The following is an 18,045-nucleotide window of genomic DNA, read 5'->3' as shown; positions in this document are numbered from 1 at the left end:
CGGTTGTAATGCAATCACTGAAATTGAAGGGACTTTTATCAGTAGATTTGTAATGCTGTAGGCCTGTTGGGATTTAAGTTTGCTTTTTATTGCAATGTTTGACATTTTTATTAGTGTTTTGGGCAGGGGGAAAGAGAGCCTGAAAAGTTATCTGAACCTTTAGCAGCCTGAAGGGGTAGAAGAGTTAGAAGTAGCAGGGAAAGGGAACGCTAAATGGAGGTGTAACTCTGCAGACAAGAGAGGGAGCATCCCAGTACCCAGTGCTATTGCTGAAGTGAAGGGAGTGCTGCTTAAGGAGGGTCGTGGCCGTGAGGAGGGTGGGGGTCGTGGCCGTGAGGAGGGTGGGGGTCGTGGCCGTGAGGAGGGTGGGGGTCGTGGCCGTGAGGAGGGTGGGGGTCGTGGCCGTGAGGAGGGTGGGGGTCGTGGCCGTGAGGAGGGTGGGGGTCGTGGCCGTGAGGAGGGTGGGGGTCGTGGCCGTGAGGAGGGTGGGGGTCGTGAGATGGGTTGCCTTCTGTGCCACTTCACAGTATCATCCCCGTAGGACAGTATTGCAGGTTCCTGCAGGATGGAGCCAAGCTTGAGGCCTCTGCTGACAGTTACTCTCACTGGATGTAGCAGCCCCACGCTAAATCATTGCTATTCTAATGACAGAAAGAGATTGATTCTGGTTAAACCTCATACATGGCTGTTCAGAGCTTATGCCACAGAAATCATAACTCTGTGATATTTGTAATGAAGATGCCTGTGTTTGTATACTGTTTCTGTATCTGCTATTTTAACAAACATATTAACCTTGAAAAATGACCTCAACAAACTTGACATGTTGACAGTTATTTAGGATTTTATTCCTTTGAGACGAGTCGCAGCTGTTTTTTCAGAAACAGGGGATGTTGCCTGGTGTAAGTGCATGAACGGCCTTGATTTCCACAAACCTTTGGTTACACTTGTGTAATTGTCAGGGTTTGGAAATAAAATCATGACAGAGGTTGGTAAAGCAAACAGTTTTGCTTTTTTTCTGTAAAATTACACTGTTTATTAAATTTTGGGTTCCATTACAGTGTACTCTAATCCCTGATGAGGATTTCTGCCTGCCCGTTTGTAACTGCAGTACCTCGTTCTGTTCCCGTGTGTAACTGCTGTGCCTGGAGCTGTTCCCTTTTGTAACTGCAGTGCTTGGTTCCGTTCCCATGTGTGACTGCAGTACCTCGTTCTGTTTCCATGTATAACTGCAATGCTTGGTTCCGTTCCCATGTGTGACTGCAGTACCTCATTCTGTTCCCGTGTGTAACTACAGTGTCTGATTCTGTTCATGTGCGTATCTGCGGCGCCTGGTTCTGTCCATGTGCGTATCTGCGGCGCCTGGTTCTGTCCATGTGCGTATCTGCGGCGCCTGGTTCTGTTCATGTGCGTATCTGCGGCGCCTGGTTCTGTTCATGTGCGTATCTGCGGCGCCTGGTTCTGTTCATGTGCGTATCTGCGGCGCCTGGTTCTGTTCACGAGCGTATCTGCGGCGCCTGGTTCTGTTCACGAGCGTAACTGCGGTGCCTGGTTCTGTTCTATATTTTTAAAGCTGCCTGCAGTGTATTTACCCTTTTGCTTCGAGGGTCTCTTTGTTACCATGCAGTATATGGAAGAATGCCCTCAACATCCGTAGCAGAGCCGTTACTACCTGTTGGGAAATGTGGAGAGCGAGATTAATAATCAATGAATGTCATAGCCTGCTAACCCAGCATGGGGGGCAGTGTCTCGGGTCCACCAGAGGGCACAATATTCAGCGGCCTGTAGCCTTTCCCACAGACTGCCCTTTCACATGCTCCCAGGGTTTGCAGTACAGAAAAGAAACCTTTTGGATAGGGTCAAACAAATCTGAGACTGCTTTATCGATTTCAATCGCACAGGAGGCTGAGCAGCATGTAAATAAGAAGTAACGTTTCAGTGATATCTTGCGTCAGAACTTTAGGCCTGCAATGCACATAACTTTCCCCACATCCCGTCTTGTCTGTGGGCTCCCAGAAGTTTGAAGCAGGGGCAGATGAATGAGTGACCCAGTATTGTTGATGTAGAATGCACGCTGGTTGTGTTTAATGTCGCTGTGTGTTATCGAACGTCTCACTTCACCAAGTGATTTGATGTATCTAGGGTTAGATTCCCAATGGAGTGAGCTACAGCCTGTAAAGTTTGATAGATGTGTGTGCAACTACATTTTATTTCCATTTTTAAAATACCATATTTAAAATATCTCATCCTTCCAAAGAAATTAAGGGAGTTCATCCGAACAAAAACTTGTATTCATACAGCGCCTTTCACAACCTCAGGACAACCCAAACACTTTTGAAGTGTAGCCTCTGTAAACACAGCAGCCAATTTGCGCACAGCAAGCTCCCAAAAACAGCAATGTCATAAAGAGTCATAGAGTTATACGGCACGGATAGAGGCCCTTCGGCCCATCGTGTCCGCGCCGGCCATCAAGCCCTGTCTACTCTAATCCCATATTCCAGCATTTGGTCCGTAGCCTTGTATGCTATGGCATTTCAAGTGCTCATCCAAATGCTTCTTGAATGTTGTGAGGGTTCCTGCCTCCACAACCCTTTCAGGCAGTGAGTTCCAGACTCCAACCACCCTCTGGGTGAAAAAGTTCTTTCTCAAATCCCCTCTAAACCTCCCGCCTTTTACCTTGAATCTATGTCCCCTTGTTATAGAACCCTCAACGAAGGGAAAAAGCTCCTTAGTATCCATCCTATCTGTGCCCCTCATAATTTTGTACACCTCAATCATGTCCCCCCTCAGCCTCCTCTGCTCCAAGGAAAACAAACCCAATCTTCCCAGTCTCTCTTCATAGCTGAAGCGCTCCAGCCCTGGTAACATCCTGATGAATCTCCTCTGCACCCTCTCCAAAGCGATCACATCCTTCCTGTAGTGTGGCGACCAGAACTGCACACAGTACTCCAGCTGTGGCCTAACCAGTGTTTTATACAGCTCCATCATAACCTCCTTGCTCTTATATTCTATGCCTCGGCTAATAAAGGCAAGTATCCCATATGCCTTCTTTACCACCTTATCTACCTGTTCTGCCGCCTTCAGGGATCTGTGAACTTGCACACCAAGATCCCTCTGACCCTCTGTCTTGCCTAGGGTCCTCCCATTCATTGTGTATTCCCTTGCCTTGTTAGTCCCTCCAAAGTGCATCACCTCGCACTTTTCCGGGTTAAATTCCATTTGCCACTGTTCCGCCCATCTGACCAACCCATCTATATCGTCCTGCAGACTGAGGCTATCCTCCTCGCTATTTACCACCCTACCAATTTTTGTATCATCAGCGAACTTACTGATCATACCTTTTACATTCATATCCAAGTCATTAATGTAGACCACAAACAGCAAGGGACCCAGCACCGATCCCTGTGGTACCCCACTGGCCACAGGCTTCCAGTCACAAAAACAACCTTCGACCATCACCCTCTGCCTTCTGCCACTAAGCCAGTTTTGTATCCAAAGTGCCAAGGCACCCTGGATTCCATGGGCTCGTACCTTCTTGACCAGTCTCCTGTGGGGGACTTTATCGAAGGCCTTACTGAAATCCATGTATACCACATCCACTGCGTTACCCTCATCCACACGCCTAGTCACCCCCTCAAAAAATTCAATCAAATTAGTCAGACATGATCTTCCCTTGACAAAGCCATGTTGACTATCCCTGATTAATCCTTGCTTCTCCAAGTGGAGACTAATTTTGTCCTTCAGAATTTTTTCCAATAATTTTCCTACCACTGATGTTAGGCTCACTGGCCTGTAGTTCCCCGGTTTTTCCCTACTCCCCTTCTTGAATAATGGTACTACATTAGCGCTTCTCCAGTCCTCTGGCACATCCCCTGTGGCCAGAGAGGTTCTGAATATATGTGTTAGAGCCCCCGCAATCTCCTCCTTTGCCTCACACAGTAGCCTGGGATACATTTCGTCCAGGCCTGGGGATTTATCCATTTTTAGGCCTGCTAAAACCGCCAATACCTCCTCCCGCTCGATGTTAATATGTTCGAGTATATCACAGTCCCCCTGCCGTATTTCTATGTCTACATCGTCCTTCTCCATAGTGAAAACAGATGCAAAAAATTCATTTCGAACCCCTCCTACATCTGCCGGCTCCACACACAGATTGCCATTTTTGTCCCTAATGGGCCCTATTTTTTCCCTAGTCATCCTCTTACCCTTAATATACTTATAAAACATCTTCGGATTTTCCTTTATTTTGCTCGCCAGTGTTATTTCATGGCCCCTCCTTGATCTCCTAATTTCTTTTTTAAGTATCCCCCTGCACTTTTTGTACTCCTCTAGGGCTTCCTCCGTCTTTAGCCTTTTGTATCTGCCAAAAGCCCTCCTTTTTTTCCTAATCCATTCTCGTATATCCCCTGACATCCAAGGTTCCCTGGAGTTCTTGGAACCACCCTTGACCTTTACGGGAACATGTTGCCATTGTGTGGTCTCAATCTCCTTTCTGAAAGACTCCCATTGCTCCAATGCGGATTTTCCTACAAGCAGCTGATCCCAGTCCGTTTTGGCCAGATCCTGCCTTATCCTATTAAGATCGGCCTTCCCCCAATTTAGAACCTTTATTTCCGGCCCCTCCCTATCCTTTTCCATGACCACCTTAAATCTCACCGAATTATGGTCACTGTCACCAAAGTGCTCACCGACTAGCACTTCTTCCACTTGGCCGGCCACATTCCCTAGAATTAGGTCCAGTACCGCCCCCTCTCTTGTAGGACTTTCTACATGCTGGCTCAAAAAGCTCTCCTGTGATAATGACCAGATAATCTGTTTTAGGAATTTTGGTTGAGGGATAAATCTTGGCCAGGACCACTGGGAGAACTTCCTTGTTCTTCTTTGAATAGTGATCGTGGGATCTTTTATGTTCACCTGAGAGGTCAGACGGTGCCTCGGTTTAACGTCTCATCCGAAGGCGGCACCCCTGATGGGACTGCACTGGAGTGTCAGCCTAGATTATGAACCCACGACCTCCTGACCCAGAGGCGAGAGTGCTACCACTGAGCCACAGCTGACACCCACGGCTATTCATCCATTAATTTGAGTGGATGGGATAGGCTATTCTGTGTGTGCGCGAAGCTCTCCACTCTCTCTATGGGCTGCGCCCAGGTGATCCATTGTGCCCAGACACAGGAACAGGAACACATACCCCTGTGTTCCTAAGTCTCTTTTTAGGATAGCTTCATTCCAGTTTTCAGCCATGCTCTCCTGAGGTGCTGAATCTGCTGGGTTCAGTTCCACGGGTGTCCTCACCAGAGACCATCCTTCATGGACCAACAACTTAGGAAAGAGTAGGCAAGAGGTCCAGTTTCGAGAGTACTAGGAGCTAAAAAACCAGAACCTCAAGGGTTATAATCCCTGCATTATTCAAAATCATGAAGGGTCTAGACAGAGTAGATAGAAACTGTTCCCATTGGCAGAAGGGTCAAGAACCAGACGACATAGATTTAAGATGATTGGCAAAAGAACCAAAGGTGACATGAGGAAAAAATGTTTTACACAGCGAGTGGTTAGGATCTGGAATGCACTGCCCGAGGGAGTGGTGGAGGCAGATTCAATCACGGCCTTCAAAAGGGAACTGGATAAGTACTGGAAAGCAAAAAATTTGTAGGGCTACGGGGATAGGGCGGGGAGTGGGACTAGCTGGATTGCTCTTGCATAGAGCCGGCATGGACTCGATGGGCCAAATGGCCTCCTTTCATGTTGTAAATTTTCTATGATTACCCGAGCCACGTGCAAAGTGGCGTAGTGATAAACAGATTAAGGAGGTAAACACATAGCTGAAGGAGTGGTGTGGGAAAGAGGAGTTCCATTTCATGGGTTACTGGCACCGGTACTGGGACAGGAAGGAGCAGTACCATTGGGACAGGCTCCACCTGAACCGGGCTGGGACCAGTGTCCTAGTGGAAAGGATAAATAGGGCGGTCACTAGGACTTTAAACTAGTAAATGGGGGGGGGGGGGGGGCAGGGAGGGGTGGAGGGCTCAGGTGGAAAAAGTAGTACAAATAATAACTCTAAAACAAACAAAAAGGGAGCAAGTAGAGTCATAGTCAGAAATTATGCCCTAAGCACTCCAGGTAAAGGCAAAACTAAAAGATGTGAAGAAATTAAATTAGGAGGGAGAAATAAGAAATGAGTGAGAAAAAAACATTAGAGCAGAAGGACAGGTTAGGTTGTGTCGCCCAAATAAATGTTCTTTATACAAATGCATGGAATGTAAGGAACAAATTGAATGAATTGCAGGCGCAAATTCAACTTTAGAGGTACGACATGTTAGCCATTACCGAGACATGGCTGCAAGACGGTCAGGACTGGGAGCTGAATATACCAGGTTATAAAGTCTATAGGAAGGATAGGGAAACTGGTTGGGGGAGGAGTAGCCTTAGTGATTAAAGATGAAATTACTTCAATGATGAGAGGATTTAACGCAAGGTAAGCAGGCAGTGGAGACTTTATGGGTAGAATTAAAAGGATTTAAGACTGTAGTGGGAGTTGTGTATAGGCCTCCTGGTAGCAGTTGTGAAGTGGCAGAATGTATAAATCAGAGATTAGACAAGCATGCAGCAAAGGCAGAGTGGTTTTAATGGGGGATTTTAACTTTCATATAGATTGGAATAAACAGATGAGCTCATGTCAAAGAGGTAACGAATTTCCAGTATGTTCAGGACAGTTTTCAGCAACGGTATGTCCTAGAACCAACAAGGAGGCAGGCCATATTAGATTTAATAATGAGTAGTGAGCCAGATTTAGTTAACAGTTTAATGGTGTGTGAACATTTATCTAATAACGATCATATTATGATTGAGTTCAATGTTGTGTTTGAACGGGAGAAATCTGTATCAGCTACTAAGATTCTACATTTAGGTAAGGCTGACTTCAACGGGATGAGATAGAGACTGTTCACAGTAAACTGGGCAAATGGGTAAAAGGACGGAAGATCAGTGGGAGGTGTTCAAAAAAGAACTTAACGTGATACAGAACCGGTTTATACCCCATAAGGGGCAAGAGCTCCACTTGCCAAAAAAAAATCCATGGATGACAATAGAGGTAAGGGACAAATTAAAATGAAAAGAGAAAGCATCCAAAAATGCAAAAAATAGCACAGATCCTGGCGACTGGGAGAGATACAAAAAACAGTAAAGAGTGACAAAACAGATAGTAAGAGCTACAAAAAGGGAGTATGAAAAGAAACTTGCAAGGGATATCAAAATCAACACAAACAATTTTTACAATTATATTAGGAAAAAAAGGGTGGTCAAGAGCAATGTGGGCCCCTTAAAAACAGGTAATAGTGATATTGTAAATGAAAATAGGGAAACGGCTTTGCTTCAGTATTTAGAGTGGAGGAAGGGGACATCATGCTATGCACCCCAAGGAAACCAATTTTGAATCAGAGACGGGGACTCACCATAATTAATGTAAGCAAATTAAACATAATGAAGAAAATAAAGGCACTGAAGAGACAAACCCCCAGGACCAGATGGTTTCCATCCGAGGGTTTTAAAGGAAGTAGGTGAGAACATTGCAGATGCCTTAACTATAATCTTCCAACGTTTTCTTAAATCAGGAACTGTTCCTTTAGATTGGAAAATTGTACACATCACTGCGCTATTTAAGAAAGGTGAGATGGAAACCAGGGAATTATAGACCAGTTAGCCTAACATCTGTTGTTGGGAAATTACTAGGGTCCATAATTAAGGATAGAGTGACACCTTGAAAATTTTCAGCTGATCATAGAAACATAAAAAATAGGAGCAGGAGTAGGCCATTCAGCCCTTCAAGCCTGCTCTGCCATTCAGTATGATCATGGCTGATCCTCTATCTCAATACCATATTCCCAGTCTCTCCCCATACCCCTTGATGCCTTTTGTGTCTAGAAATCTATCTAGCTCCTTCTTAAATATATTCAGTGACTTGGCCTCTACAGCCTTCTGTGGTACAGAATTCCACAGGTTCACCACCCTCTGAGTGAATTTCTCCTCATCTCAGTCCTAAATGTCCTACCCCCTATCCTGAGACTGACCCCTCGTTCTGGACCCCCCAGCCAGGGGAAACATCCTCCCTGCATCCAATCTGTCTAGCCCTGTCAGAATTTTATATGTTTCAATGAGATCCCCTCTCATTCTTCTAAACTCGAGTGAATACAGGCCGAGTCGACCCAATCTCTTCTCATACAATAGTCCTGCCATCCCAGGAATCAGTCTGGTGAACCTTCGCTGCACTCCCTCTATGGCAAGTATATCCTTTCTTAGGTAAGGAGACCAAAACTGCACACAATACTCCAGGTGTGGTCTCACCAAGGCCCTGTATAACTGCAGTAAGACACCCTTGCTCCTATACTCAAATCCTCTTGCAATCTATTTGCCTTCCTAACTACTTGCTGCACCTGCATGTTTGCTTTCAGTGACTGGTGTACAAGGACACCCAGGTCCCTTTGTACATCAACATTTCCCAATCTATCACCATTTAAATAATACTCTGCCTTTCTGTTTTTCCTTCCTAAGTGGATAACTTCACATTTATCCACATTATACTGCATTTGCCATGTATTTGCCCACTCACTCAACTTGCCTTGAAGCCTCTTTGCATCCTCCTTACAACTCACGATCCCACCTAGTTTTGTGTCGTCAGCAAACTTGGAAATATTACATTTGGTTCCCTCATCCAAATCATTGAAATGTATTGTGAATAGTTGGGGCCCAAGCACTGATCACTGCGGTACCCCACTAGTCACCGCCTGCCACCCTGAAAAAGACCCATTTATTCCTGCTCTCTGTTTCCTGTCTGTTAACCAATTTTCAATCCATGCAAGTATATTACCACCAATCCCATGTTCTTTAATTTTGCACACTAACTTCTTATATGGGACTTTATCAAAGGCCTTCTGAAAATCCAAATAAACCACATCCACTGGTTCTCCCTTATCTATTCTACCAGTTACATCCTCAAAAAACTCCAGTAGGTTTGTCAAACATGATTTCCTTTTCATAAATCCATGTTAACTTTGTCTAATCCCGCTGATATTTTCTAAGTGCCCTGTTATCACATCTTTTATAATAGACTCTAGCATTTTCCCTACGACTGATGTTAGGCTAACTGGTCTGTAGTTCCCTGTTTTCTCTGTCCCTCCTTTTTAAAATAGTGGGGTTACATTTGCCACCCTCCAATCTGCAGGAACTGTTCCATAATCTATAGAATTTTGGAAGATGACAACTAGTGCATCCACTATTTCCATGGCTACCTCATTTAGTACTCTGGGATGCAGATTATCAGGTCCTGGGGATTTATCAACTTTCAGTCGCATTAATTTCTCCAGCATTATTTTTTTACTAATACTAATTTCCTTTAATTCCTCCTTCTTACTTGTCCCTCGGTTCCCTAGCATTTCTGGGAAGTTATTTGTGTCCTCTTCTGTGAAGACAGAACCAAAGTATTTGTTTAATTGCTCTGCCATTTCCCTGTTCCCCATTATAAATTCTCCTGTTTCTGACTGTAAGGGACCTACATTTATCTTCACTAATCTTTTTCTTTTTACATACTTGTAGAAGCTTTTACAGTCTAATTTTATGTTCCTTGCAAGTTTACTCTCACACTCTATTTTTCCCCTCTTAATCAATCTCTTGGTCCTTTTTGCTGAATTCTAAACTGCTCCCAATCCTCAGGCTTGCTACTTTTTCTGGCAACTTTATATAACTCCTCTTTGGATCTAATACTATCCTTAATTTCTTTTGTTCGCCATGGTTGGGCCGCATTTCCTTTTGTGTTTTTGCGCCAGAAAGGAATGTATAATTGTTGCAATTCGTGCATTCGTTCCTTAAATGTTAGCCATTGCCTATCCACCATCATGCCTTTTAATGAAGCTTCCCAATCTATCATAGCCAACTCACTCCTTGTGCCTTCGAAGTTTCCTTCGATTAGATTTAGGACCCTAGTTTCGGATTGGACTACTTCACTTTCCATCTTAACAAAGAATTCTATCATGTTATCGTTACTCTTCCCTAAAGGACCCCGCACAACAAGATTATTAATTAACCCCTTCTCATTGCACAATACCCAATCTAGGATAGCCTGTTCCCTGGTTGACTCCTCAATGTAGGTCTAAGAAACCATCTCGTGTACACACTCCAAGAATTCATCCTCCACAGTATTATTGCTAATTTGGTTTGGCTAGTCTATATGCAGATTAAAGTCACCCATGATTACTGTAGTACCCTTGTTACATGCATCTCTAATTTCCTGTTTGATGCCGTCCCCTACATTGCCACTACTGTTTGGAGGCCTATAGACAACTCCCACCAGTGTTTTCTGCCCTTTGGAATGTTTTAACTCCACCCAGACTGATTCTACATTTTGATTTTCTGAGCCAATATCCTTTCTCACTATTGCTCTGATTTCATCCTTTACTAACAACGCCACCCCACCTCCTTTTCCTTTTTGCCTGTCCTTCCTAAATATCGAATACCCTTGGATATTCAGCTCCCAGCCTTGGTCACCCTGCAGCCATGTCTCTGTAATTGCAATTATATCGTATCCATTTAAATCTATTTGCGCTGTTAATTTGTCTACCTTATTACGAATGCTTCGTGCATTCAGATATAGTGCCTTAAGATTGATCTTTTTAACATTTTTAGACATCTCAACATTTTTTTGTACTATGGCCTTATTTGTCTTATTACCATTTTTTTCTTACCCGGACCCTATTTGTTGTCTTTTGTTTGTGCGCTCTGTCCCTTCCTGACACAATCTGGTTAACCTTACCCCAATCACGTTCCTGCACTGCTTCTTTGTCTTTTCTCTTTAGCATTCTTGATTTCTCTCCTCCGGGACCATCTCCCCCCCACCCACCCCATTTAGTTTAAAGCCCTGTCTACCGCCCTTGTTTTCCGATTCGCTAGAATTCTAGTCCCAGCATGGTTCAGGTGTAATCCATCCCAACGGAACAGCTCTCTCTTTCCCCAGTACTGTTGCCAGTGCCCCACAAATCGAAACCCACTTCTCCCACACCAATCTTTGAGCCACGCATTCAACTCCCTGGTTAGACCACACTGGAGTACTATGTTAAGTTCTGGGTACTGCACCTTCAGAAGGATGGAATCATAGAAAGTTACAGCTCAGAAGGAGGCTATTCGGCCCATCGTGTCTTTGCCGGCCAAAAAAGAGCTATCCTGCTTAATCCCACTTTCCAGCACTTGGTCCGTAGTCCTGTAGGTTACAGCACTTCAAGTGCACATCCAAGTACTTTTTAAATGAGTTGAGGGTTTCTGCCTCTACCACCCTTTCAGGCAGTGAGTTCCAGACCCCCACCACTCTCTGGGTAAAAACATTTCTCCTCAGCTCCCCTCTAATCCTTCTACCAATTACTTTAAATCTATGCCCCCTGGTTACTGACCCCTCTGCTAGGGGAAATAGGTCCTTCCTATCCACCCTATCTAGGTGCCTCATAATTTTATACACCTCAATTAAATCACCCCTCAGCCTCCTCTGTTCCAATGAAAACAACCCCAGCCTATCCTACCTTTCCTCATAGCTAAAATTCTCCAGCCCCGGCAACATCCTCATAAATCTCCTCTGTACCCTCTCTCGTGCAATCGCCTCTTTCCTATAATGTGGAGACCAGAACTGTGTACGCAGTACTCAAGCTGTAACCTAACTAGTGTTATAGGATATATTGGCCTAGGAAGGAGTGCAGCGTAGATTTACTAGAATGATACCTGGACTCCAAGGGTTAAATTACGAGGAGAGAATACACAAATTAGGGTTGTATTCCCTGGAATTTAGAAGATTAAGGGGTGATTTGATTGAAGTTTTAAAGATACTAAGGGGGAGCTGATAGGATTGATAGAGAGAAACTATTTCTGCTGATTGGGAGTCCAGGACTAGGGGCCATAGCCTAAAAATTAGAGCCAGGACTTTCAGCAGTGAAGTTAGGAAACACTTCTAGCTGCAATGGGTGGTAGAAGTTTGAAACTCTCTTCTGCAAACAGCAGTTGATGCTAGCTCAATTGTTAATTTTAAATCTGAAATTGTTAGATTTTTGTTAACCAAAGTTATTGAGGGATTTGGGGCTAAGGCTGGTATATGGCGTTAGGTCACAGATCATTGAATGGCGGAACAGGCTCGAGGGGCTAAATGGCCCAATCCTGTTCCTATGTGTGATCCCAAAAAGTGCTAGCAAGCTATTCAGCTGGGAGCATCACAGCCAAGCCTGCTCCTGTGCTGACTTAACACCCACACACCCTTACACCAGGAGCTACTACGTAGTGATCAGAAGTAGAAACTCTGGATTTTTGGTGTTTTGTTTTGCCCTTGCCCTTCTTCAGCCCTCCCCAGACACTGCTGATCACCTAACTGAGCACAGACTGCACATCTAATCTGACCCATTCCTAGCCTGTATGGCTCAGTACCACACTGGGTAGTGCTCAGAGCTCCCAGGGAGCAGTTTTTGTAAACGTAATGAAGATGCGTGTTATGTGGTGTTTTATAAGTGATTGTAAAGATCTATTTTGAGAAAAAAATTTTCGTACATTTTTAGGACTATTTCATTTTATTGCCTTGAGGCTGTAACGGCAATGATTTATTAACGTTACCCGTCTTCATTTCAGGCGGTCGAGGACAAGATGGTTATCCAATTATAACCTTTCCCGAATATCCTAATTTCACTGACATCCCTGAGGAGGAGTTCCAGAATGTTGTAACCTATCTGACCAGCATTCCCAGGTGAGACTCAATGAATGTCCTGGAGCCTACGTAGAAGTTACAGCACAGAAACAGGCCATTCGGCCCAACCAGACCGTTGGCATTTATCCTCCGCACGAGCTAATAGTTCTAATCACATTTACTCTCCGTATTCCCATATCCCTTCATCCCCTTTTCCCTCATTTACCTATCCAATCTAATGTTGAATAAGAGGCTTTAGGACAAGGTGACTGTTGCAAGGTTCCTGTTTTTGAAACGGATTCACTGCTGTGCAGTTTTGATCTGTGTTTTTTGAAATATTCTTTAAATGTCATGTTTTTACATTTTTAAAATGCAGATTATTTTGTAATTTTAAGAGGTTAGAACTGAACTAGAATGTTTTTGCGTTGCGATACTCCAGCTGGTATGGTAGTGTATTGGCTATGGTATTGGACTCGTACCACAGAGTTCCTGAGCTCAAATCCCACCATGACAGGTTATAAAATGAGATTCAATAGATCTGGTAATTTGTGGGCTGGCACCAGGAAATGACATTGAAAGAAGCTGGATTGTTTTAAATGGTTCACTAATGTCCTTCAGGGAAGGGGACCTGCCACCCCTACCCAGTCTGGTCTACAAGTGACTTCAGTCCCACACTGCGTGATTGGCTCTTGCTGCCCTCTGAAGCAGTCCAGCAAGCCGCACAGTTGTGTGAACATTCTCAGGGCAACTAGGGATGGATAGTAAATGTGACCTCCAGCATTACCTGTATTTAGATTAAAATAAAAGCATTCTGGTTAATTTTTAAAACTTTTAAAATTCATAACTAAGATTTTTAATCTAAAAATAGGGAAAACAAAGTGACATTTGGATTTTCAATGACCAATCAGGCCATCACTTCCCCAAAGGTTAGCTCAACAGCAGTGTCTCACATCCATCTCCCTCACTGCCCCACTTCAGAGACACTGCCACTTCACAGAGATTCTCTATTGCTCCAAATCGAGTTCACAAGTACACTGCCAACCATCCAACTCGCTCCATTTCTTCTATCCCCCTCTCCTTCAGCACAGGAGTAGGCCATTCAGCCTCTCGAGCCTGTATCATAATTCAGTTGGCTGATCTGTATCTTAACTCCATCCACCCACCTTGGTTCCGTAACGCTTAATACCCTAGCCTAACAAAAACCTATCAATCCTAGTTTTTAAATTTTCGATTCACTTTGTCTCAGCAGCTTTTTTGGTGAGATTTCCAACATCCTTTGTGTGAAGAAATGTTTCCTGACAAGACTACTGAACGGCCGAGCTCTAATTTTAAGATTATGCCTCCTTGTTCTGGACTCCCCGACCAGAGGAAATAGTTTCTCTCTGTCTATGCTTTTAAATCCTTTAATCCTCTTAAACACCTCAATTAGATCACCCCTTAATCTTCTATACTCATCCCCTCTTTTCTCTTCCCTCCTCCCCCCTGCCCTTCTTCTCCACCTGAAAAGTGCCCTTAGACTTGACTCCCCTTGTGCAATGCCACAGTAATACATTATAACTCAACTCATTGTTGGTGCTGGTTGTAAACTGGCTCATTGTTCCAGAACCGATGCTGATTTTCCACCTGACAGTAGTGGGATACCAGTTTGGGGCTCCGAGTGGGGATGTGGGAGATTACTGACCCATGATCTTTTTTAAAGTAAACATCAAACCAACGACAGCACCTTCCAAACCTGCAAACTCTACCACCGAGAAGGACAAGGACAAGGGCAGCAGGCACATGGGAACAACACCACCTGCACGTTCCCCTCCAAGTCACACACCATCCTGACTTGGAAATATATCGCCGTTCCTTCATCGTCGCTGGGTCAAAATCCTGGAACTCCCTTCCTAACAGCAATATGGGAGAACCTTCACCACACGGACTGCAGCGGTTCAAGAAGGCGGCTCACCACCACCTTCTCAAGGGCAGTTAGGGATGGGCAATAAATGCCGGCCTTGCTGGCGACGCCCACATCCCATGAATGAATAAAAGAAATGATTGTCTAGTCCATGACCTCACCTGGGTGACTTTCTGCATTCAGTGGCCACGTATCCAAATTTGGATTTTCAAAAGGCCTTCGATAAGGTACCGCATAGTAGACTCATGACTAAGGTCAGAGCATGTGGAGTCGGGACAAGTAGCAGAATGGATAGCAAGATGGCTACAAAGCAGAAAGCAGAGAGTAGGAGTTAAGGGTAGTTTTTCAGACTGGCAAAAGGTGGGAAGTGGTGTTCCACTGGGACCACTGTCGTTCACCATTTACATAAATGATTTGGACTCGGGAATCGGAAGTACAATTTCAAACTTTGAGGTTGACACTAAATTGGGAGGTATTTTTTTTTAAATTCGTTCACGGGATGTGGGCGTCGCTGGCAAGGCCGGCATTTATTGCCCATCCCTAATTGCCCTTGAGAAGGTGGTGGTGAGCCGCCTTCTTGAACCGCTGCAGTCCGTGTGGTGACGGTTCTCCCACAGTGCTGTTAGGAAGGGAGTTCCAGGATTTTGACCCAGCGACAATGAAGGAACGGCGATATATTTCCAAGTCGGGATGGTGTGTGACTTGGAGGGGAACGTGCAGGTGGTGTTGTTCCCATGCGCCTGCTGCCCTTGTCCTTCTAGGTGGTAGAGGTCGCGGGTTTGGGAGGTGCTGTCGAAGAAGCCTTGGCGAGTTGCTGCAGTGCATCCTGTGGATGGTACACACTGCAGCCACAGTGCGCCGGTGGTGAAGGGAGTGAATGTTTAGGGTGGTGGATGGGGTGCCAATCAAGCGGGCTGCTTTATCTTGGATGGTGTCAAGCTTCTTGAGTGTTGTTGGAGCTGCACTCATCCAGGCAAGTGGAGAGTATTCCATCACACTCCTGACTTGTGCCTTGTAGATGGTGGAAAGGCTTTGGGGAGTCAGGAGGTGAGTCACTCGCCACAGAATACCCAGCCTCTGACCTGCTCTCGTGGCTACAGTATTTATATGGCTGGTCCAGTTAAGTTTCTGGTCAATGGTGACCCCCAGGATGTTGATGGTGGGGGATTCGGCGATGGTAATGCCGTTGAATGTCAAGGGGAGGTGGTTCGACTCTCTCTTGTTGGAGATGGTCATTGCCTGGCACTTATCTGGCGTGAATGTTACTTGCCACTTATGAGCCCAAGCCTGGATGTTGTCCAGGTCTTGCTGCATGCAGGCTTGGACTGCTTCATTATCTGAGGGGTTGCGAATGGAACTGAACACTGTGCAGTCATCAGCGAACATCCCCATTTCTGACCTTATGATGGAGGGAAGGTCATTGATGAAGCAGCTGAAGATGGTTGGGCCTAGGACACCGCCCAATCATCTTCAGCTGCTTCATATTTAATATTGAGGAGGACTGCGATGAAATACATTAATGAGCTTACAGAATGGCATGTAATTGCCAAATTAATTTCAATATAGATAATTGTGAGGTATTACATTTTGGCAGGAAGAATAAGGAGGCCACATATTGCTTGGATAATGGGGTAGAAGAGCAGCGGAATCTCGGAGTATAGATACACAAATCACTAAAAGTAACAACGCAGGTTAACAAGGCTATTTTTTAAAAAAAAGCAAACCAAGCACTGGGGTTCATTTCTAGAGGGATAGAATTGAAAAGCAGAGAAGTTACGTTAAACTTGTATAGAACATAGGAACATAAGAAATAGGAGCAGGAGTAGGCCATACGGCCCCTCAAGCTTGCTCCACCATTCAATAAGATCATGGCTGATCTTCGACCTCAACTCCACTTTCCCGCCCGATCTCCATATACCTTGATTCCCTTAGAGTCCAAAAATCTATCTATCTCAGTCTTGAATATACTCAACAACTGAGCATCCACAGACCTCTGGGGCAGAGAATTCCAAATATTCACAACCCTCTGAGTGAAGAAATTCCTCCTCATCTCAGCCCTAAATGTCAGACCCCTTATCCTGAGACTCTGACCCCTAGTTCTGGACTGTCCAGCCAGGGGAAACATCCTCTCAGCATCTACCCTGTCAAGCCCTCTTAGAATCTTATATGTTTCAATGAGATCATCTCTCATTCTTCTAAACTCCAGAGAGTATAGGCCCATTCTACTCAATCTCTCCTCATAGGACAGCCCTCTAATCCCAGGACTCAATCTAGTGAACCTTCGTTGCACCATCTCTAAGGCAAGTATATCCTTCCTTAGGTAAGGAACCTTGGTCAGACCACTCTTGGAGAACTGTGAACAGTTCTGTTCTCCACACTATAAAAAGGATATTGAGGCACTGGAGAAGGTGCAAAAAAGATTTACAAGGATGATAGCAGAACTGAGATATACCTATTAGGAAAGATTGAACAGGCTGGGGCTTTTTTCTCTAGAAAAGAGAAGACTGAGGGGTGTCCAGATAGAGGTCTTTAAGATAATGAAACGGTTTGATAGGGTAGATGTAGAGAAGATATTTCCACTTCTCTAGGGGAGACCAGAACTAGGGGGCCATAAATGTAAGATAGTCGCTACTAAATCCAATAGGGAATTCAGGGGAAACCTCTTTACCCAGAGAGTGGTTAGAATGTGGAACTTGGTACCACAAGGAGTAGTTGAGGTGAATAGCATAGATGCATTTAAGGGGAAATTAGATAAACACATGAGGGAGAAAAGAATAGAAGGATATGCTGATAGGGTTAGATGAAGTAGGGAGGGAGGAGGCTCATATGGAGCTTAAACACTGGCATGGACCTGTTGGGCCGAATTTTTGGGCTGTTTCTATGCTGTACTTTTATTTGTTCATGGAATGTGGGCGTCGCTGGCGAGGCTGGCATTTATTGCCCATCCCTAATTGCCCTTGAGAAGGTGGTGGTGAGCCGCCTTCTTGAACCGCTGCAGTCCGTGTGGTGAAGGTTCTCCCACAGTGCTGTTAGGTAGGGAGTTCCAGGATTTTGACCCAGCGACGATGAAGGAACGGTGATATATTTCCAAGTCGGGATGGTGTGTGACTTGGAGGGGAACGTGCAGGTGGTGGTGTTCCCATGTACCGGCTACCCTTGTCCTTCTAGGTGGTAGAGGTCGCGGGTTTGGGAGGTGCTGTCGAAGAAACCTTGGCGAGTTGCTGCAGTGCATCCTGTGGATGGTACACACTGCAGCCACAGTGCGCCGGTGGTGAAGGGAGTGAATGTTTAGGGTGGTGGATGGGGTGACAATCAAGCGGGCTGCTTTGTCCTGGATGGTGTCGAGCTTCTCGAGTGTTGTTGGAGCTGCACTCATCCAGGCAAGTGGAGAGTATTCCATCACACTCCTGACTTGTGCCTTGTAGATGGTGAAAAGGCTTTGGGGAGT

General features: G+C 45.0%; 1 protein-coding gene across 2 annotated transcripts in view; it reads left to right on the top strand.

The window, feature by feature from the left end:
* mcf2la (mcf.2 cell line derived transforming sequence-like a) overlaps nt 1-18,045 on the top strand; it is a 249,981-nt gene that overhangs the window by 65,798 nt on the left and 166,138 nt on the right. For both annotated transcript variants that reach the window (XM_067992473.1, XM_067992474.1), the window contains exon 3: nt 12,643-12,757. In XM_067992473.1, the coding sequence (XP_067848574.1) occupies nt 12,643-12,757 (115 nt within the window). The remainder of the gene's footprint in view (nt 1-12,642; nt 12,758-18,045) is intronic.

The sequence above is a fragment of the Heptranchias perlo genome, chromosome 11 (assembly GCF_035084215.1).
Source record: "Heptranchias perlo isolate sHepPer1 chromosome 11, sHepPer1.hap1, whole genome shotgun sequence".
Lineage (NCBI taxonomy): Eukaryota > Metazoa > Chordata > Chondrichthyes > Hexanchiformes > Hexanchidae > Heptranchias > Heptranchias perlo.
Note: the sequence above shows the minus strand (reverse complement) of the source record. Positions and strands in the feature narration are given on the sequence as shown.